This window comes from Musa acuminata, chromosome BXJ3-6, assembly GCF_036884655.1.
Source record: "Musa acuminata AAA Group cultivar baxijiao chromosome BXJ3-6, Cavendish_Baxijiao_AAA, whole genome shotgun sequence".
Classification (NCBI taxonomy): Eukaryota; Viridiplantae; Streptophyta; class Magnoliopsida; order Zingiberales; family Musaceae; genus Musa; species Musa acuminata.
In genome coordinates this window covers 36117433-36140305 of record NC_088354.1, presented here as the reverse complement: position 1 = coordinate 36140305, position 22873 = coordinate 36117433, and the positions used below count along the sequence as shown (strand labels likewise).

Below are 22873 nucleotides of genomic sequence, written 5' to 3'. Positions count from 1 at the left end.
GACGGATAAGATGTTTCTTTCATCTTTCTTGGCACAGGTTTGAAACTTTCTTGACCATGGTTGATGAAGACTTCATTCTTTCTTTCTGTAAAGCTCATGAGGTTCCAGAGAGTAGAAGAACATCAAACTGTGGGAGATCTGAGTTGACCAGGTGAAAATGAGAACGACTTGCATGAGGATTGGATGTTAAATACTTCTGAGTGCTGAGGATTTTTCTTGTCCTTTGAGCCTAACAGAAGATTCCCTTGTTCATGTTGTAAACAAGACATGACGACTCAGATGAATGATGAAGCACTGCAGAATAACAAGTGATTCACAGATGGAACAATAAATCTATGGCATCCTAACACAACCTTTTTCTCACTTGTTCTTCACGAAACTCGATGGAGCTTTCTTCGTCAAAAGATGTCATCTTGTAGTCCTCTCTAATGCATACTAGATAGGCTGCTTCATCATGTGCAGACGCAGCCATTGGTGGCCTAATCTTTATCCTGTTGTAGCAGACAAAAAGAGATAAGAGTGCAGTCTCAAGGCTTGTTTGTTCTCAATGCAAATCCAGAGTCTAGTGTATTAGGCATAACTTTGATTAACCACAAGTCCACAGGATATACAGATTTAAATCCTCTTCTTGCAGCTCTCCAAAAGTCAACCCTGGGTTGAATGTTGAAATGATCTCTAATGAGTTAAGACACAAAAGTCTATGGTGGCACATTCAACCCCTACCATTTCCTTATAGAAAGAAGGAAACAAAGCAAGACAAAATGGTGAAACGACACTACAATCTGCCGACCAACTGCATTTATTTTAATCTGCTGAATTGCTCAGCATGAAGCATACATCAGAGGCCAAAATGGGAGTAGTTGGTCACTGAGCACACACAAAAGTTAGCTGCATTATGCCTTTAGCTTGCTTCTTTCTTTCTCCTCCATCTATCCTCCCTTTGATCTTGTTGGCTAGCTTCTCTCACTAAATCCCCCTTTTTCTCATCCAATGGATCTATCCATCTCGCAACCGGTCACATCGATGACGCAGAAGCTGATGCGAAGAATGACAAGTGGCAATCAACTTATAGTGGTGGAATTTTACAGTCAGCTTCTATCATCTCATTCCATGAACAAGCCTCTCAAAAGAGATAGATATGCAAGTCAAAGCCATATATACATATATATGGCTCCACTGACGTGGAGTTGCACATGCTATGGACAAGTGATCCAATAATGTGTTGAAGCACAGATTTGCCTTTTTTCTCTTCCTGGAACAGGTCAAACACAATTGGATCACCCAATGGCTGATCTTAGAGGTCTGGGGATAAGTTTCAGAGACTATTCATGCTCTTGCCGACAGTGTTGCTTTCTCCAAAAGGGTTTGACCTTTTGCCAAAGTTTCCTGAAAACTTAGTATCAGCAAAAGCTTTAGGGTTGTGGTTCAATGCATCTGATGGGGATTGACAGAATGATGTGCTCCAAGTCCATGTGTTCTTCAGGTCAGGAAAGCAATCATCGTTTGCCTTTTGGAGTCTTCCTGCACATGATCCAACTTTGCATTCTTTCTCATACACTAAGGACTTGTGTTGCAGCTACTAAGTCTATAATGCTCGAGGAAAAAGAAGGCTGTTTACATGAGGTTCTTATGGTTAACATTGGAGGTGTCATAGAACCTAATCTGATCAAGCCTAATCAATATGATGACAAATCTCAATTATATTGTTTTCATTGATAAAGATAAGTGTATGCTTATTGAAGCATGAAAGAAGTAAACAAACAAACATAAAGTGTTTATTGGCTTGTGATAATATGTCAGTTGAACTATATATAAAAAACATAATCTGCTCTATTTTGAAATATGCATATATATAACAGAAAATACATGTCATATGATAATTTTTTTAATGATATTTTGACTTGTTGTACTATAGGTTTTCATGCTAAATAGAAGACATTGCAGATACTGGTCAAAAAGTATATTTTAAGATAAGAACTTCATAATAAAATGATATAAAATTCCCTTGGGATTCAACAGGTAAGTTGGGTCCATTTCATACTTTTCATTGAGGTGACATGTTAAGGGGAGAGCCCGAATGTGAAGATGCCATTAAAGTCAAGAGAGACATTAGGAGGGAGCAGGAGAGGTTGAGATTGAACAAAACGAAGTTGTCCTACAAGTGACTCTCTCTCTCTCTCTCTCAAGCACACACAATTCATGAGCTTCTAAGAACACAATAGCATTAAGTTAGTTTAGCTTAAAATCTCAATAAGCTCAAAAGGTTCTCTTTTGTGAATTATCTTAAAAATATATTTGCCTTCATCAATTATGGTAATTATCTTTCATAATATTTGAAGCCCTACTCTTCCCTCCTTCCAACTAGAGATGGTTTCATGATTCAAATTCTTTGATTATTCAATTCGTAGTTCATAAAGAAACAATCATGCCGCATTCAAACTACCGTCGCTGATATTTCTATCCTATAAAATTAAAACAAAACCTTGTTCTAATAAAACCATCTTCCTCTCCGAGCTATCCCATGTAAGTCATTATTTTCACATCTCTATATTATCGTATATAGGATGGAGAGAGAGAGAGAAGTTTATCGGAGATTAAGAAAAAAACTGAAGTGTTGAAATCAAATCTACACTTCCAAAATGTCTTGTGTTTCTATAGCCATGAACTTTGGAATTCATTTGTCTACCGACTGATGCAATCGAAAATAGGCAAACCATAGTATTTAATTTGGACTAGTGAACATAAAATCTTATAATTTTTTATATTTTGTACTTTGGAGAACATAGATGTACATCAGTAGTTGGACCTTTGTTTGTCAATTGGTTGATTGATTTTTTGCCTTCCCGAAAACTCCAAAAGCTTTTTTGTTTATGTCGATCATATGTAGGCTTCTACTAGTCCAAATGAACAAAATAAACTTCTGGTATGTGTTGTTCTTGATATGCTTGATGGATGATCAAATAATCTTTAAATCTCATGTTACTATTGTCACAGTACCAAAGACCTGAATTCTATCTTATCATTGTCTCAGTGTTGTTGTAAACACATTTAAGAGGTATATCCGTCCTTAGTGTTGTTAGGTCAGAATGAAACATCAGCTTTCAGTTCACTGCATCACTCCAAACTCACCATAAAATAATAGTGTGTGAGTGTGTGTGTTTGTTTAAGCCAAAGCTAAAGAATCTCTTGGGATCTCTCAGACATAATCCCAGTAGCTTATTGCGGGTTATCCTCATCCTTGGCCTTGCTTTGTCGCAGATCTTTGTAGCATTCACCAGCATCTAAGCAGCCAACAACAGTGTCCCTGACCTAACTCAATGGCCTGCACAGTCGCTTGGAACAGTAGAACCTCCTGTTGCAGCAGCATTCTTTTCTGCAATCCATGATGAGGCATGATAGCCATTAGAGCACTGCAGTGGAACATTATTGCTCAGTAGGAGGAGGCGCAGTGGGTGAGGCATGTATCTCTTGTCCACATGCAGTGTAAGACATGTTATTGGAGCCCCTCAAATAGTTGTGGGGGGAAAGCGAAGCCAACAAGAGCCACTGAGTGACACCTTCCATGTGTAACTCCTAATGCAGCAATGAACTGAATGCCAAAGCTCTTGGAGCTCCCACGAGGAAACCTTTTGTTTCGTCAAGCCTAAATGCGCCAATAGGAGCATCACTTTTATCTCCATGTTTGATGATGCTGTGATTGGTCATGTAGAGGTGGGAATCTCGATCAGCATGACAATTGATTGATAAGGATTTTACATTTTCTGAATTTTGGATCATGAATAAAATAAAATGGTCTAATATGTCAGACTTATACCGTTATCCAGTTCGAAGAGAGTTAATATCGATCAATCTAGATCGTAAAAGAACAATCTTACATCTCAGTATGTTCCACGCAATGATTCTAAAACATCATCAATCTTTTGGGAGCTTAATGGTGTGGGCATTTGTTCTTCCATTTCTTTCTTTGCCCATTATGTTAGGCTCTCAAGTTGGATACTGAAGCAAGGGAGTTTGCCATCAGGATCTTCTTTCTCTGATCTCACATTCACAACTCTCAGTGGCTCCATTTCAATTCCTAAAGTTGAATTCTTCCATGTCCACTCAGATCTATCTTAAGAACTTGGACTTTTTATGTTGGAGTGCACTATACTGGCTAAGCTTAGAACTACATGTCAACCATTCTTAGTGGCTGTGAGCTTGTCATTTGCTATCCATACCTCTTAGCGATCTTTCATGTGCTCCTCCCTATGTATCTGATTTGATTGCTCCCTAACCTTTACTTCCCACTACTTTGGATGTTGGAGTTATTTTCTTCTGTTCTCTGAACCTATATGAAGTGCTCTTCAGATCATTACACTGTTGCTAGATGCAGACTATTATTCTCTGCTCACTATCATTGGTTAGTAGAAAACTTTGACCAGGGCTGATTCACCTGTAGCCAAATAATACTGTGATGTAAACTTCAACATTGTCCTTTGATCTTTCCAACTGATCTCTTAATGGGTCTTCCACAGCTGTCACCACATTCAAGTGCAGGCCTCAATGGAACCTATGCCTCAGCATCAGCAGCAGCAGCAGGGATCCTATAGAAGACAAAAATGTGACATGCAATTGCAAGTCATTAATTACCATGTCAAACATATTTAACAGATAGAGATTTGCATTACTATATCATTAAGACTACTTATGTTATTTTCATTTTATGTCATCAATCATTCTAGACAAAATCTTGCTCTAATCAACAAGAAGCATGATATAAATTATGTTGTTACATCAGACTTGTTTTGCTTGACTAACAACTATATTTCTTTAGGTCTGTGTTCCTTGTATCCTCCTCCTTTCTCTCCATACATCTTCCTTTTACCACACGAGACAACTTTCTCTCGTCTGCAGCAACCCTAATAGCTACTCTTGTTGTGTTTTAGAGTACTACTGCATGCTGTTTTAGAGTACTCTTGTTGGGTTGGCCTTATTTTTTATCACATTATGGTTGATTTTGCAAACCTTGGATTTGCTTCCTAACTCTCTCTCTTATAGTTGTTTGATGGGAAAGACCCAATATGGGTTATAATGATGATTCTTACGATCAAGAGGGCAAGAATGATATCAGCTTTTTGATCTGAGATGCTAATAATGATAGCTGTTTGATTGTAGGTTGTAATTTTATGAAGCAGTCACAGTTAGAGAGGAGGAACTTTACAGTGTAAATTTTGAAAGATCAAATAGGGCTGTTTTGGCTAATGATTTTTTTCTCTAGTTTTTTTTTTCTTTTTTCATTGAGATGTTAAGGTTGACTTTTGTAATTACAGATTTTAAAATTAATATAGTTCTCTCCATTTCTGGAAAAAAAGAAAAAAAGAGTGCTATTGCATGGGTTGAAGAAACTGTCATACAGCAAGCTTAGCTCATTCTTGGGCTGACACTTTGCTCCTACTGCACAAAAGCCAACCTATCTTAAGTAAACAAACTACACAAAACCCAGTCAACCCATTGTTATTACCATCATCTAATACATGCACATCAAATGTGTGTGTGTGTGTGTGTGTAGAGAGAGAGAAAAGGCTTTGATGAGCATGTATTAGATGATGATAGTGATAATATGTTGGTGATATTATAAATAGAATATTATATGTATATTATAATAATATATGCATAAAATATATGCATAAAATATTGCTTCCATCCCCTCCTCAAGGGAACAAAACTACTGGTCTTTCCTCCACTTGGAAGAATAGTTTTGTTTTTGTTGAACCTGGAATCTTGTCTCTTGTCAAATGCCAGTGGACAGTGTGACCATTGATTAATGAATTGGGTCTGTGTGTGTGTGCATATAATGAGTTCAACTGGTACCATGTTTCATGCCAACTCAGGTTCCAATCATATAATATGGATGCCACCTCTTCCCCTGACCTGCTGCCCAGTGTGACACCAACAATTGCCAGGCCTCCCTCAGGCTTAAACAACACACTCTGGATAGTATATTATGTGCATCCTACCATCCATCAAAATATTAAGATATATATTCCTGTCCCCTCTCTCTCTCTCTCTCTAATACTAGACTTGAATTTAGAATGTGAATATGAAAATAATTAAAATAATAGGATATATAGCTTTTTTTTTTGAAATGATATGTATCACTGTTAATTGGAGTTTTCCACTGATTAAGTAGACAATAACTACTAGCTGTTTTTAATCATATGATATATATATCTATAATATTTTTAGTTTGTGATAGGGAGAAGTTTACCCCAATCACAACTGTCATATTGACTTCAATTTGTTTGATTCAGCCAACTATAGAGCATATTGATTTTTTATTATCAAAGATAGTACTGTTCATTAATGATTTTAATTTTCATCTCAATTCTAACTTTCCATTAAAGGATCTTTAAATGTCTCATTCAAGATCTAGGCATCTTAACTATCTTCTTAATTATCTCGAATGTCTTATGCATACATCATCTGATTGACTTAAATATCATCGACATCTATCATATTAGTTATATATATATATGTGGGGGTAATAACGAGGGCATCATCAAATTATAGGGAGCTAATCATCACCCTCAACTCCCCACCAAACCCACTTTATGGAGGCATATGGAAAGCTAGACAGCCTCACATTACATGTGACACCCCCTCACCTTTAAGGCTTTGGCTTTCAGTGTGATGATGACGAGGTTGGAGCTTTATAATTAGATCCTTTGCTTGCTTTGATGTGATTGGCCAGGATTTGGGTCCCCACTGGGGACCACACATTATTTTCTAATCCAAATTAAAGTTACAATTTTTTTTCTAAAATATAAATTATATCAATCATCTTTCTCATTTTTATTTGTTTTGTTTTTTTCAGAGGCAATTTGTAAAGCCGTCATAATTAAATTAGGAAAGGCTCCTCTTCCACTTTTGCCCTTGAGAGTCTCGCGAATTGACCATCAGGGATTGGGCTCGGTCCGATGAGATCAGGACCGTTGATGGCAGATGGATTCCCCATGCCGTTCAAGCCATCGTTAAAAGATCAGCGAAAGGCCGGTCCTGGTGCTTACGTGGCGCTCCCCCGTGGCCCTTCTGGAACGAGGAAAGGCGGTGGCGTTCTCGTTATTTGGGTGCCACAAGAGGGGTGTTTTGGAAAACCGAGACTGTGTGGTGTTCCCTCGGAGCAGGATAAAAGACGGGGAAGAGATGGAATCCGTACTGAGCGCATCGATATTGGAGGGGAGGAGACCGTCCGATGAGACGGGTGTACGATGGACGGAGAGGATAATTACGCGGGATCGCGATAGGGAAACGGGAAACAGCATTTTTCCGTGTAGGGTTTCGTAGAGACAGCAAGTAAAAGAAAGGAACAAAAAAGGAAAAGAAATGAGGAAAACAACTGTCGCTCTCTTCGTTAAAGCCGGAGTGGTTCCATGACACCCGCCTCTTCTTCTTCCACGCATTTGCTCGTATTATTCTCCGCCTCCTTCGTGGTGATGTATAGGGTTCTTCCTCGGCTTCTCGGTTGCGGTGGCGTCGTCGTTCTCGCGTCTTGGTGAAGATCCCTCGATCGGTTCGCGCGGTAGAGCTGAACATACCAAGCTTGAATTTGGCAGAATCCTCCATTTTGGGAGTGTCCGAAGGTTTATTGCTCGGTTTGGTTTGGATTTTGGATTTTCCGTGGTGTTCCGGAGAGGCGGATTGGTTTCAAGTTTGGAAATTGCGGTAGATTCCTTTTTCTCTCTTCTCTCAGCGTTGGCGTTTGAATGATTTGATCTGATTGTAATTGTGTCAGTTTTTTTACTTTCTCTTTATGTGTGCACAGAAAAGATTTCTGGTTGGATTTGGGTTCTCGCTGAGAACATTGGAATCTTATGCTCAAGGAGTGGAGCAAATTACACGTTTTTTGTCACTTTGGTTTTTCGTTGCCTCAGATCTGTGCTAACGGTGGAAAATTATCGCCAAAGGCGGCGCCTTTCTGGTGCAGCGCTTGCGGTTAATCCGGAGGTGGTGAAAAGAGGGCGCCTTTACGCCTCCAACGGCCGTTAAAGAACGAAGCTCCGTCCGTTTCGAAGGGTGGCAGGGAGAAAAAAAGCAGGGGGCGTCGCCCGAGGCCCTTCTGCTAGAGTTTCTCTGTCACGAGGAGCAAAAGCGTCAATTTTGCAGAGGGGTCAGAGGTAGGAGTTCAGATGCTCTTTTAGCTGTCGCATCTTTTCCGAAGCAATCGAGGACCCGCTGGCCTTTTGCTAGGGCGTCTGTTCGAGGGAAGAACTTATGGTGCTGCTTCAGAGTTAATGCGGTAATCAGGAGGGCTTTTATTAGTATGTAAGCTGCTTTTCAGAACTCGGAACTGCAGAGCCAACTGTTCTTGTTGTTTTCTTCTGTAAAGTCCAGCGTTCTTATAATTTCCTTGAGAAATTTCAGTCAGTTGTTATGGCTTCGGCACCACCAAACAGTTCATCCGCAAGGCTCGGTTCAGGTTACCGTTATTTTCTCTTTTTAGTTTGATGTAACAGAGCTAAAGTTTTTGTTCTCATGCTTGATGTTCTTTCCCTTTTCTTCTTCATTTTTTTTTCTTATTGATATGTGGTCTTTTCGCTTGACTAAATCTTTTTTTAGATAATTATGACAGTAAATAATAATTTCAAGATATACCCAATGAGTAAACTGGCTTTGAATCCCTTGAAAATTTCATCATCTTTTTTTGCTGTAAGGGATTTTTGTGTAGCTTTTGGATGTTTTTTCTTTCTTCTTTCATATGCCTAATTTTGTAGACATTCCTTGTGTTGGATGCTCACCTTCTCTCGTCGCCGTTAGGGTCACTCTGGTTCTTGATAAATGTGGTCAACGAACCTATTTAGGCTTTCTTTTGCCTCATTTTTGACAATCCCTCCTGCATCAAAGATTTTTTTATTTCCTAATTAAAGAAAAATATGTTCTCATTTTAAGACAAGCAGTTTACGTCTAATTTATCATCTTATTAACCACTGGTCATTCTTAGAAATCCATGGTTCTAAGATGCTGAGTTATCATTATTATAAGTTGTTCCTGACTACTGGTGGAAATTTTCTATATCTAGGGCCCTATGGAGATGTCTTGTACCAGGAACTATGGAAAACATGTGCAGGGTCTTTGGTTACTCTACCTCGTGAAAAAGAAAGGGTTTATTACTTTCCCCAAGGCCATATGGAGCAGGTACTAAGAAGATTTTGGTGTAGTTAATTGTATATCTATATGATTATCTGCTTCATATAGCAAGAGACATTACCGTGGTCAATTTTGTCCTGCTTGTGATTTGTTGATCCTTTGTGTTGATCTACATTTGCATGCTTTCGAATATATCAACTTCTTACTTATTATTGATATCACTTGTCAGCTGCTAGTGATGTAGCCCCTCTAATCCTTGTTTGGGACAACAGAGTTGATTGATAGATCTATTATACTTGAAACATGTTACCTTATTTTCATTGTGGTTTATGAGTTCAAATCATTTCGTTAAAGTGGCCTACTTCGCAAAAGATAAAATAACTGGAGATAGATGCACATATTTAATCTAATTTCTTTTTGTGTTGACTTATAGCTTGAAGCATCAACAAATCAAGAGCTTGACCAGCAAATGCCTTTGTTTGATCTTCCATCAAAGATCTTATGCAGGGTTGTCCATGTTGAACTCCGGGTAAATTACTTCCAAGCTAGATTTTGTTCTCTTTTGTCTTTCTTCATGCTTAATTTACCCATGGAGGGAATGGTGTTTTATTGTTTTATATGCTTTTCTAGGCTGAACCAGATACAGATGAAGTATATGCGCAGATTACATTGCAACCTGAAGTAAATGTGAGTCTTTCTTGATTTATCTATTACTCGTAGATCCTGCTGTAGTCTATGTTAGAAAATCTCAGATGCTGTCCTTATAAAGATGCTTTGCAAAGGTAAGTGTATTGTAAAAAAAAAAAAAAATCAGAACCTAGTTATTCTTTGCTTTGTACTGTGATTTTGTCGTGAGAAAAAACAGGGCTTTGTGTTTCTAGTAATTTTATGACCTTAGAGTGATCATATTAACTAACCGGTAGCTTTCCTTCGTGTCAACTTGCTGTTAGTTCTTGATTTCATTTTATGCTGCTTTAATTATATTTTGAAGCATAATTTATATTTTTTTCTTCTGACTTCTTTTTTATTTTTATTTTCTTATATTTAATTAGCAAGATGAAGTTACCAGCCCAGATTCACCACTGGCTGAGCCCGAAAGGTGCAATGTCCGTTCCTTCTGTAAGACTCTAACTGCATCAGACACAAGCACTCATGGGGGGTTCTCAGTTCTTAGAAGGCATGCAGATGAGTGCCTTCCTTCACTGGTCAGTTGCTATTTTGAAATTTGAATTCCTATTTTCATTCATCATATCTAGCTGCTAACTTGAATTTGCAATTTGATACTTCTTTTCACTTTCTCTTGATTTTGTCCACTGGTACTTTTCTTGTTTGTTTAGGATATGTCCCAGAACCCACCTTGGCAAGAATTGGTTGCCAAAGATCTTCATGGGAATGAATGGCATTTTCGTCACATTTTTCGAGGTTTGTATATATCTTGTCAGAATGTGATAAGATGCTGTCTTCTGCTTTGTTGCTCGACATTACACTTAAGTCAAAAGTTTTCATCTGTCATCTGAATTCCAATCTAGAACTTCCGGAATCAGAGAAATGTTGGTGTTGAAAGTTACTATACTTCAATGCACCATTTCTCTGATTACCTCACTACTTGTCTATAGGAGAATTTGTCTATCCCAGTATGCCTTTCCAGGCAATGATTGCTACTATCCTTACCTTTTGGTTGTCTGGATATGCTAATGGCTTTTGGTAGTCTCTCTTTATTAATGCTTAGCATTTATTTAGATAGTTGTTTGTATTTGTAAAATAGATGTTGTCATCTTTTCTCACAACAAGCAGGACTCAATAGTGAAATATGTTAATTTGAGTTTTAAATTCTCTTTCAGGACAGCCCAGGCGCCATCTGCTCACTACTGGTTGGAGTGTCTTTGTTAGCTCAAAGAAATTGGTAGCTGGTGATGTATTTAACTTTCTCAGGTCATGGTTACTTTGTTGGAATTTATTTATCTATCATTTATCTTCCAAGAAATATGTCATGCTTATTGTGGACCTTGGATAATTTGCTTTTGTCATGAGAAATGATAATGAAATACTTGTATGTGTGTACATGGCAGAGGTGAGAATGATGAGCTGCGAGTCGGTGTGAGAAGGCTTATGAGGCAGCCAAATAACATGCCATCGTCAGTCATATCCAGTCATAGCATGCATCTTGGAGTTCTGGCTACTGCATCTCATGCTATTGCTACTGGGACTCTTTTTTCTGTTTTCTACAAACCAAGGTTAGTCTCTTCTTTAGATTTTTACTATGATCTACTTATTAGTTTCTTTCATGTTTCCTCAGTTTCTCTATCTACTACGAGTTCATAATGTATGTAGTGTATTGTTTGTTTTTATTTTTTGGATTACAGCTCTAGGTTTAGAAAGATGCTTGGTTCTCCAACTTCTTTATGCAACTTATTTGTTTTTCATTAAGAAGGAAATATTTACTTCACTGAGCTGGAAATGTTTCAATATTTCAATAGGTATTTTGATGAGAATAGAAACCTTAAATATTACATTGGTTTTTTATTTCTATGTTTTAGTTTATCTGGTTATTGCTGGATATCTAATGCTCCATGCTTATGTAAGATACTAGGAGTTTGCTTTATATATCTATCCAAATTCACAAATTTTTAATGAGAACTAAAAACAGAATTATAAGTATTGTTCATGTTTTAGGACAAGTCGATCAGACTTCATCATAAGCGTCAACAAGTATCTTGAAGCCAAGAATTATAAATTCTCTGTTGGGATGAGATTTAATATGAGATTTGAAGGTGATGAAGCTCCAGAAAAAAGGTGCTCTTGGTCGTGTGTAATGGGCATAAAATAAAATATATTATGCTGTATATTTTGTGGTTAACCAGGTACTATTATCCATTTTTACAGGTTCAGTGGCACTATTGTTGGTGTGGACACAACATCTCAATGGGCAGGGTCAGAATGGAGAACTTTAAAGGTAGGGAGTTCCTGCTATGAGCTGATGAGATTTATGCCAAGTGGAAATTATAAATCAGCATTGTTTTGTATCAGTGATTTTCACTTTACGAGTCACTGGATGTTTTTCTATGTGTTATGAGGTGTGGTTTGACTTTTATTTTTAGGTTCAATGGGATGAACCTTCGTGTATCCGGCGTCCAGACACAGTTTCTCCGTGGGAATTGGAACCACTTCTTGCAGCTGCTCCTCCAACCTTTCAACCAGTGCAGAGAAACAAACGTACACGACCATCAGCTGCACCAGCTGAATCATCAGATCTTACTCCAGCATTTGGTATTGATTTTCTCCACATCTTTATCCTTTAGTAACATTTTTTACAAGGTAGTTGGAACTCCTCAGTTTGTTTATTATCTCATTCTTTTCAAGATTTTTCTAAACAAGATAGATTCATCACTAATTCCACGTTAGACCTTCCCATGGACTGCAAATATCTATTATTTGGCTATTTTGTTATAGATATGTAACACTATTGTCCCCATAATGCAGTGCCCTTTCGAGTCTAGTGTTGCAAGTTACACATATTACTAGATTCTTTATTGGTATATTGTACTGGTATCAAAGAATATAAATGGGTGGTTTTAATGATTTTTGTGATATTAGGCTTCTTATTGATCATGTTGCACTATCTCACCTTTTTATATATTCTTCTCCTACAAGTTTCTGTGTCTCCATGTTGTCACCTTGCTGAATTGGACATTTGGGTGGGCTTTTACATCAAATTCTAGTTTTGATGTCTGTGCAAAGCTGCTGTAGTGTAGAGAGTTAGTGCTGTTTAAGATTACTTCAATAGTTGGGCTGTGCATCTTACAGATTCCCATCTCAAGCTCAAGCACACTTCGAGTCTACAGGAAAGTATTCAATAGAGATACTGACAGAAGAAATTGTGTGGAAAACTGAAAGCTAGTCTTTGGTTTAGTGTAGAAACTAGAAACTATATCTGCTTTTGGGATTCAACATATCCTGGTTTTATTTTCATATGATTCCTTTTTTTTTAAGAAAAGAAAAGTGAACCTGCTACCCTTTTCAATTGACAATCTGTAAATTGAAATACAAGAGTTCAATAAGAGTTAAAGAGTTCAAAGGTTAAAAATACAAGATACCAGCAATTCCTTCAGTTATGGTGTTGATAATGCATGCTTGATCTTTTTACATAAATTAAAAACTGTATATTATAGTCTTCCAGCGATATCATTAATTGAGGTGATCCCACATCATTTGAAGAATCATGAAATGATTATGTTTTACGTATTTACTTTGGTACTTCTTTTAGTCTTTCTCCTCAAAATTTTATCACTAGTCCTTATGCTATCACATTTCTGTCTTGTTGCAGGTTTATGGAAATCCACCGCTGAGAGTACCCAAAATTTTTCATTTTCTGGGTTGCAGGGAGAAAAAGAACTGTGTGCACCATCCTGCCCCACATCTGTGTTCCCATCAGCATCAAAGCCTGAGTCAATTGAATTTAATGGAAATAATGGACCATCAGCTATTAATGGCGCCATGTACTGGCCATTCAGGACAGAACCTCAAACTGATTCCTTGATGGCAGACATAAATAAAGAACAAAGTGAAAAGAAGCAGGAAACTAGCACAGGCTGCTGGCTGTTTGGAATTCAGCTAGTTGAGAGCTCTGCAGTAGGGGAACTCTCTCCACTGACTACCAATTCTTGTGTTGGAGAGGAACAAGCAGTAACATCGTTGGATGTGGAATCAGATCAACAATCTCAACCATCAAACATCAACAGGTCTGATGCCCTCGCTGTCAGCAGTGAGCCGGAGAAGTCATGCTTAAGGTCAACCCAAGAGTGTCAAAGTAGACAATTGAGGAGCTGCACCAAGGTCATAAGAACTTGCTTTTTCTCTCTGATTTGCTGCTCCTAGGATCGGTACAACTTCACTAGTATAAAACCTTAAAATAGTTCTCTAGATATAGATGCTAGCAGTAGATAACTTATGTTAAAAGAATGTATGATGCTTGAGAGGTGGCTTAATCGTCTCTTTTTCTGCAGGTTCACATGCAAGGAATGGCAGTTGGGAGGGCAGTGGATCTGACTAGATTTTATGGATATGATGAGCTTCTTCAGAAGCTGGAAGAGATGTTTAATATTGAGGGAGAGCTCTACGGTGCAGCAAAAAAGTGGGAGGTCATCTACACAGATGATGAGGATGACATAATGATGGTTGGTGATGACCCATGGCAGTAAGGCTCTAAATTCATTTCCTTGAACTAAACTATGCAAAAGCTACTCGAAAAAGAATTCTTCAATTATCGATCTGTTACAAATTAGTTTATCTATGCTGGTGTCATATTAATTTCGATTCGGTTTCATGCATTTGCAGTGAGTTCTGCAGCATGGTGAGAAAAATATACATCTACACTTGTGAGGAGGCCAAAAGGCTGACTCCCAGGGTGAAGCTTCCAGCTGTTGGCAAGGTCATCAGGCCTTTGCCCAAGAAAGCCTCTTGTGATGCTGATGCAACCGAAAACAGCTCGAAAGATCAGGCTCTGGTTGCTGATTAGGGTTACTGACACTAGAAGGTAGTGCATGTTGTGTTCTTTGTGGTAGGCCGGCCGGCCAGCCGGCTTTGTGTGCGTACGTAGACCCTCTTTGTTCTTTCCGAAGCTGCTCGACCAAGGCAACAGCTAACGATGGAGCAGCAGTTCATAATTAGCTAGTCGTTGCAGGAAATATGAAAACCCAGGTGATCGGCAGCCAAAACCAGCTCCTGTCAGATCTTGGTGGAGATGGGAAAGGAAGTTGGATAGAGGATGATGGAAGTCACTACCGTCTTCTTTTCCATGCCATCAAATAGAACTTGTACATATCTTCTCCACTGTGATGCTTACATTGTTGCTTTGTCCAATCTGTCAAGCAAGTTTCTTCCCTCAAGTACGTGCATTGTTTGTTTTCCTTGTGTTATGACTTCCATTCCATATGTTACATCACATGAAACTTTCATCGGTTAGGAACATGCACCATAATAAATAGAGAACTTGTTTGCCTTATCTATCGACATGTATCTCTTGTTGCATAAAGCTGTCATTAAGCTTATATCATCAGAAAGAAATCATCTCCATTTGTGATCCTTGGAAATCAGCATGCAGCATTGGCCACCGGGCATCGACAGGTTGGGCGCGAGAGGCTGCCGACATGGAGATCTGTGGAGTGGTTCACGTGTTGCACTGTAGGTTCACATGCAACGCTCTTGTTGCTGTCCCCTCCGGTCAAATGGGCTTGTGAGAACCGAAAGGAAGACGAGAAGGTCAAGGGGAGGTAATTGCTTTCTCTCACTAGCCAACATTATCAATTTGTCAGAGTCAAAATTGGGAGTCGAGTTGGATCTTCTTTTGATGTGTTCGTTTGGTTTGTCAAGTGAAAATAAATGCCTTAAGAGGACATTTATTTTATTAGTTTTGTTGGGAATGCTAAAATCACAGATCTCCAATTTGCAATCTATAAAGAAAACTAGAGTGCAATTTTGCCATCCAGATTAGAAAGTAAATAAAGAACTGTGTTTTGTAGAGGTTGTTGACAAATGTTAGTGGTTGACTACTGAAAGGGGAGATCTATGCAACTAAGTCGGGTCGGATCGTGTGGAAATAGGTAGGAAGAACCTGCGAAGGTTGACTTGAAAATAAAGATCCGACCCGCATGGCTTATCAATTGGGTCGGGTCAGGTTGGTTAAACCAGGTCGGTTCGATCCGATCCGATCCGATCGAGCCGCTCGTCTGATCAAATGTTTTGATCCGAATCAGATCATTCCTGTTAATACATCGTGATGCCATAGAAGGAGGTGCAGTTCAAATCGCGTGGGCTTTCCCTTGGCTGGAGTTACCCTCTGTGGCGAGACAGCGACGACCCCATGTGACCTGCCACGCCATGCTTTACCTCTTCTGTGGGGACCGCACGACATCGGCTCAAAGATCAGCGTTGGAGGAAAGTCGTGTTCGCTGTTTCGTGATCGACACCTAGTTCTCCAGACCTATCGTGTGTTGTTTCGTGGTTTTCTTGAGTAATAATCAAATCGTTGATAAGAATCAGACGGTCAGGATTCCTGACCGCCCTTTCGTGTGCCGCAAAATAATCCTGTCTTAAAAAGCACCGCCGGCATTTCCAGCGTTCCTAAACCTCGGGACGGCTCCAACCCCTCGGTGCCCTAATTCCTGCAACGATGAGAAGAACCTCCCGCTTCCTCTCATGCAGGTAATCCGATGCTTCCCTCTTCCCTATTGTCTTGTTCTGACTTCTTTCCTCTGCTAAATCCCACCAAACGAAATGAAGCTCCCTTCGATCTCGTTCATCTTTGATATGGAACCTCCAGCAATATGACAAAGATCTGCCGAGAAATGGTATCTGTCACATTGTGTAACCCAACTGTTCGTCAAATGGTCTCTCAAGTACACGAAAGGGTTCTGGACTAGTTATCCCTACCTTTTGGTAAGCATGACCCAGTTGATGGCCTTCTGTGTGTTAGTGAATGTAAAATGATAGTTTTAGGTTTGCACACTATGGTAGTTGGTATCGATGCGAACGAGTTATCTTAGTGTCAAGCGTTCAAAGATAAATGGGCCAGTTTCTGGGAAGGTTCGAGTTTGTTCTCAGTTTGGCTGGTCAGCATAGTAATCTTTTGTATGTGAGTAATGGTGTTAGCAGTACCTTTGTCTAAAAGAATCGAGTCTGCTATTATCTGCTTATGATCTAAAGTCTCGGTTTATCTGTTATTTTCTGGCTATGCGTATGCATTCTCTAGTATATAATCAGTTACGTGTATGGATTTTTTTTTCTGTGAATTGGTCGTTCTATCTATTCGAACTTCTTTGTAAACTTGGCAGCTCTATACTGGAGAGAGCCGCCAATGTAAAGGATTCTTTCTGGTTGAGTAGTCAACATAGTATTTCAACTTCTGGACCAGATCTTGTGAATGATGGTATGGATTTAAATCAGAAGTCTGGTTGCCTTTCCAACTTAACAGACAAATGCTTTGACTTACCACCATTTTCTCCTACAGGAAGCTCCTCAGTTAGACGGTATGCGGAATACACTGTTTTTAAGGGAAAAGCTGCCTTGTCAGTGTCACCAGTTCTTCCAACTTTCCGTGAATTGGATGTATGTGCTGTTTGTCTGCAGAAGTTACATATTTTGTGTTTCGGTGTAGATTTTGATTTGAACTGTCAACTGACCTTTGTTTTGTACCAGTCTGGGGTTTCTAGAGTATCTAAAAAAGGTTGTGTTATCTTGAGATTTTGGCCTGCCATTGGTCAAAGAAAATATGATTGGCAAAAGAAGCAGGTAAAGAATTTCATCCTCATTACTCCTGAATTTATTTTCTTATTTGAGCCTTTTTTTTTTGTTTGTTGTTTTACTTGTCTAGCTATTATCAACCAAATAAGGTTTGATTTTTGGAAGATTTGTTTTGCTGAACCGCATGCTTTTAGATATAGTTTGTTGATTTCTGGGATCATTGCTTGCTAATAGGCCTTTGCTCTGTCACCTACTGAAGTTGGAAGCTTGATTGGCCTGGGACCCGCTGAATCTTGTGAATTTTTCCATGATCCCTCAATGAAATCAAGGTTTTCCAGATTGATCATATATTGTTGATTGCATTTTTTTGCACATTTCTTTTCTAATGTGTCCACTTTTTAACTGAGTTGCAGCCTTGAAGGCCAGGTGAAGAAATCACTATCAATTTCCCCAATGAATGATAAAGCTGGATATCTTCTAAACTTATGTAAGCCATCTATATATTGCTTGTCACCTTTGCAACTGTAATTCATTTTAGAGTTGATACTGAAATGGTTTTTTGATATTTATGACTTACTCTAGCCTTTGCCATCTCGTAATTAATTTTGAACAAAAAATTTTGTGAGATATGTTGTTTTACAGGAACAAAAGATTATGGATGTTGCTCAAGTCACATATGAATTCCTAATTGACCCTACTAAAACGTTGGGAGAGGGTGAGCTAGTGAAGATTTTGATTCAGATGTTTATTCTAATTTAGATTTTGACTTACAGCAACTACTTGGGGGACGTTCATGACATTTAACGAAGTTCTGTGCACACCCTCCTCTTTGATGCAAAGCAACTTTTTCCAGATTTAGTCTGGCAATGAACAACATAGATGTAGTTAGTTATATACTTCAAAGATCGATTATCAATTATTTACTTGCCGAGATAATTAATGGTGGTTGAGCATTATAAATAATTTATTCTGGTGGCTCCAAAACCAAATATTCGAAATTATAGTATTGTGGATCAAGATAAGGAAAATGATTATTTTAAGAATTAGGAATTAGAATTTTCAAAAACAAAGATGCAAATTTTCCTAATGCTCACTTTGCCACACCCAACTCCCCCCCAACAAAAAAAAAAACAATTTAACTCCCTTTTGAATTAAAGTGTTCCAAAATATGAACCCAGGAGCAAGTGGGTTGTAGGAGTTGGGTCTCATAGAGTGGATGACAGCAGTTACCTTAGGTAGGTGTTTTATACTCTCAAGTTTGAGTTGGATGTTACCTCATATTTTTTGAGCGATCAATTGTACTCGACTATGTTGCAACTGATAGTGACTTCTATCTAGTCCAAAATGTGTTTGAACCTATTCTGTCTGATACTTGGTTGGTCCCAGCCATTTCTTGCCATATCCATTTGTTTTGGTCAGTTCCAGCTAGTTATTAGCTTATTTTCACTGATTTCAAGGAGTTAATATGTTTTATACATTTTTCAACCAATTCCTTGGATTGGTCGATCACAACTAATTTGTGCCATTTTCTGGCTGATTTTCAACCAATTCCTTGGATTGGTCGATCACAACTTACTGAAAGAACAGACCTGTTAGCATTGTCATCAAAATTATAGCTTATCCTTCATGAGCACATGTGTACAGAAGGACTTGACATGTAATGAACTTTACAATTTGTATGTTGACAGATATTCAGAATTTCATTTCTATTACTTGTGCACTGTAATTTCTCCCCTGTAATTAAAGCAATCTACCAATTTCAATAAATCTATGTTGCTGGAAAAGGACCTCCAAGAAATTTTTTTTGTCACTGGCAGCCTGACAAGGAAATTGGTTGGTTGGTTACTAAGAACATGTTTAAAAAAAGACTAAAGCTTGATGCCAAGAAAAGAGAGAGTGTGAAATTGGTTGGTTGGGTACTGTTAACATATTTACAAAGAGACTATAGCTTGATACCAAGAAGAGATTGTCGTTCATGCTATACAATTCTACTTGACATTTTGTACTGTTGAGTAGTATCTGTTGGACCTTTTACAACAGCAGTTATCTGATGTTATGTTCACTGGATGATTGTTTGCATAGGTGGAAACTCAGGTTGTCTTAGTCATCAAATCCTTCTGTAAGTCTAGAATGAAAATCTGAAAGAAAATAGTGGTAAATTGTTTGACCTACTGAGCTACACTTTGTGTGGTAAATTGTGATTGTCAGGAGCAATTATAATTGAAGAGATCAATAGAAACTGTCTTTTACTTAAAAGGGGCACACTGAATGTACATTTAGACTGATCTCTTTTGTAAGTTTGCCTATAGTTTCTGAAGTTCTCGATGGGAAGTAGTATTGCTTTTCCTAAATTTTGGATGTCATCTATTATGATTGTATTTGATTCCGTTGTCTGCTTTTAGATAAGCCAGTTAGTGAAATGTATGTTTTTTTTAATTTCTACTTCTTTTTGCAAAGTCCTAACACCATAATTTTTTTGAGGATTTGGACAGCTGTTGTAAATAACATCCAGAAGACAAATGAGCGGTTCTCTGTTCCAGTTACAAAGGCTGAGTTCACAGCAATTCGTACTGTGTTTAGTGTAAGATTTTTGTTATTGGTACTCCAGTCCCTTTTATTAATGGATTTTGCTCCTGGTCTGTGCACAAAGTTAAGTGCTTATGACTAGCACAGACTAATGGAACTTAGGTTCATCCAGTTATTTTATAGTTCTGCAAGATTTCTTGTTGACTGAATTTTATATTTAACACATTACTGTTAACCAATCCCCAATATATGGTGGGTTTTGGGTGCCTGTTTCTTTTCTCGCTTCACGAACGCATATGCATGTATGCTTAATCATTATGCACGAAGTTTGGATTAGAAATACTTTTTTTGGATTAAATAGGATTTACATAACTGCTGATTTTGATAATATATTCTTTTCTCAGATTTTTGATTGATTTATTTATTTTATTGTTTGGTGGTTCCCTAAAATGGTGGACAGCAATCTTGCTGCCAGTGCCCATTGCTTTCCAAACACTTGGATAGACCTGAACTTGTATCTACATATCCATGAAGTTCTATGAATGTGAATATTTGCATTTTACAACCACTTTTTGCTCAACTACGTTTGGACACAAATTTGTGCAGTCTAATTTACTTCTGTAATGGGATGATCTTATTATGAGGACATACTTACAAACCAGATGTTGGTATCCCAGAGCTAAATGCATGAGATGTCCATAAATGTTAGGCTAGATTCATTCTTGTCTGATTGAAGTTACTCAGTTCACTATCTATTTTAGTGAACATGTTGACAGGTTTGATGTTTCGCCATGTGTAAAACAGGCGAGGCAAGGTACATTCTGATCCGGCCCCGATTTCGGGCAGTCTTGTTCGAACTACTAAAAAAATAATAATAAATAAACATACTTTAGGACTCACAGTTGCGAGCACCCTTCGCCTGAATGTGAGTCCTTTCACCTCGTGTTCTCGCCCATCGACGTCAACTGCCGTGAGCTGTTCATGCTGATCGCCAGCGCTGTTGATAGTTACAGTTCCTCCACTTCGTCTTCTTCCTTTGTACTCTTCCTCCACCGTTTCTCTTCTTCCTTTCTCTTCCTCTTCTTTCAGCACATCCTCTTCCTCCAATGCCTCTTCTTGTTCCTTCCTCTTTGTCCTTCGTTTCTTCTTTCTCCTACACCGCCCCTTCCTTTTGTCCTTTTTTCTCTTCAAGTCACCGGTATGTACTGGTGCACCATGCATCGGTACTGGTACTGACCAATACATATGGTTCACCCAGGGACTGACATGGATTCAGTACACGAAACAACAATCCTTGGATGCGGACATATTGAGACAATTTAGGTGTTCATAACATGCATCATTAATGCAAGAATTTACTTTTGAAATTTCATGAAAGATTCATATTATGCTTACAGAGATCTGTGAGAAGACAGGAGATTATGGCAATAACATTGTGCTGATGCACATTGCTGTTTGCTCTTTTCCTGTTCGGTTTATGTAGTTGATAAGTAAAAAATAAATAATTTGAGGTGGGATTCATTATTCTATTTTGGCATTGGCCTGCTCTTTGTTGTTGATTGAAGTTTTCTTTGTGCTGTCCAAAAGGCAACATTATTTCTTTTACTAGATAGCTTGTAGTAAGGGAATTTATTTGGTTTCTTGGCTTACACAAGTAATCCAAAATGAACAATAAATGATTTATAGTTTGTGTTATCATGTCTTTGGTCTTGTAATGTTGGTCTATCATGTGTTGAACATGAGATGTGTGGAAAAGACTTTCCTAAAAGGAATAAACTAAATAGGCTCATGTCAATACGGGGCGTAGTGAGTTTCAATGTATATAGGCATCCCTCTGTGGGCCAGAGAAACTGGTTATTGTTGTTTGGCCAAATAAAATGCTGCAATCAGAATAGTCTCTGCAAATTTTTATACCTTGATACAAGTTGCTTATGGTGTTTCTAATATGAATGATAACTGCACAAGATACTGGTTGAGATTGTTTGAAGATTGCTGCATGCCTATTAATTGTTAAAACAAATTAGGATTCTTGGTTGTATTTGACCCAATGTTGCTTTTTCGTAGTATGTATTGCCGCATATCATGGGTTGGACCCAGGCTGCAAGCCCACAACCGCCAAGCACCGCAACACATACTCCAAAAGAGCAGATTGAGGAGCGGCCGGATCCATCTTTAGAGTGGGGAAGGTAAATCAGAGCTCGGTTTTCCGGCATTGCCTTCTCTGGCACTAAAGAAACAATGTTGCTGAACACTTGTCGGTGTAAAACTCCCACTGCTGGATGCTGAGTTTGATGTTTGAACTTGTTGGACAATGGGATGTGGTTCACGGGAATGGTGTTTTATGTTTGTGATTGGATCTCCCGTATCTTAACTGCTACTTGTCTTAAACTGTGGCTGCCAACTGGACCTGCAAAAAACTTTTTGTGTGATCTGCAGAAAACTGTGTTATGCTTGAGAGGACAAACAGGCATATCTCAGATCTAAAGTTTTTTGCATCAAACTTAAATTGCTGAAGTTAATTACTGCTTCATTGCTATTGAGAATGGATGATAGGAGTAATGCTATATTTCTGGTATATATTGATGGTTCTATTCCAATGTTGTTGTATGGTGTAGTTAGATTTGGCAGCTTCTTCTTGTGTTGCCCCAAGAATTAATTGAGCATCGTCCAGATCACAGGACCGGAAACTTTGTCTTTGGAGCTGCTTCTCTTGGGCCGGTCATGGAGAGTGGCAGCTCATGCGGTCGGCAGTGGAACAAATCTTTATCCGGAAGAAGCTTGGGAAGCAAGGCAAGGCTTGATTGTGGGAAGAAGCTTGGGAGGCTTGCGGAGGAAGCTTCGGGTGGGAGACGGTGATGAGGAAACTGTTCGATCTTAAGGTTGACGACGAAGAGCAAGATGTGTAGTACAAGATGGAATATAGAATGAACTAAAGGTTAGTTACTTTCACACATCATATATATTAATGGTGGTCACAACTTAAAAC

At 38.5% G+C, this 22873-nt stretch overlaps 2 protein-coding genes across 5 annotated transcripts; both read left to right on the top strand.

Moving 5' to 3' along the window:
- The first annotated feature begins 7423 nt into the window (after window positions 1–7423).
- Window positions 7424–15124, top strand: LOC135641310 (auxin response factor 7-like). Of its 3 annotated transcripts, none has more exons than XM_065156637.1 (15): window positions 7424–7701; window positions 7911–8455; window positions 9056–9171; window positions 9557–9652; window positions 9754–9810; window positions 10176–10328; window positions 10461–10545; window positions 10965–11055; window positions 11193–11357; window positions 11797–11916; window positions 12007–12076; window positions 12222–12390; window positions 13448–13956; window positions 14127–14317; window positions 14458–15124. In XM_065156637.1, exons 2-15 carry the CDS (start codon window positions 8410–8412, stop codon window positions 14636–14638), a joined length of 2049 nt encoding a protein of 682 aa, XP_065012709.1. In that variant the 5' UTR covers window positions 7424–7701; window positions 7911–8409; the 3' UTR covers window positions 14639–15124. The 3 variants fall into 3 exon arrangements, with proteins under 3 accessions (XP_065012709.1, XP_065012708.1, XP_065012710.1); XM_065156636.1 differs by having other exon boundaries at window positions 7802–8455; XM_065156638.1 differs by lacking the exon at window positions 11797–11916 and having other exon boundaries at window positions 7802–8455.
- Window positions 15125–16190: 1066 nt separating this feature from the next.
- On the top strand, window positions 16191–22464 carry LOC135641311 (single-stranded DNA-binding protein WHY2, mitochondrial-like). Of its 2 annotated transcripts, XM_065156641.1 has the most exons (8): window positions 16191–16323; window positions 16953–17047; window positions 17129–17226; window positions 17317–17409; window positions 17596–17690; window positions 17775–17848; window positions 19854–19942; window positions 21952–22464. In XM_065156641.1, the coding sequence occupies exons 1-8, from the start codon at window positions 16292–16294 to the stop codon at window positions 22075–22077; spliced, it is 702 nt and encodes a 233-aa protein (XP_065012713.1). In that variant the 5' UTR covers window positions 16191–16291; the 3' UTR covers window positions 22078–22464. The 2 variants fall into 2 exon arrangements, with proteins under 2 accessions (XP_065012713.1, XP_065012711.1); XM_065156639.1 differs by having other exon boundaries at window positions 16953–17226.
- The last annotated feature ends 409 nt before the right edge of the window (window positions 22465–22873 follow it).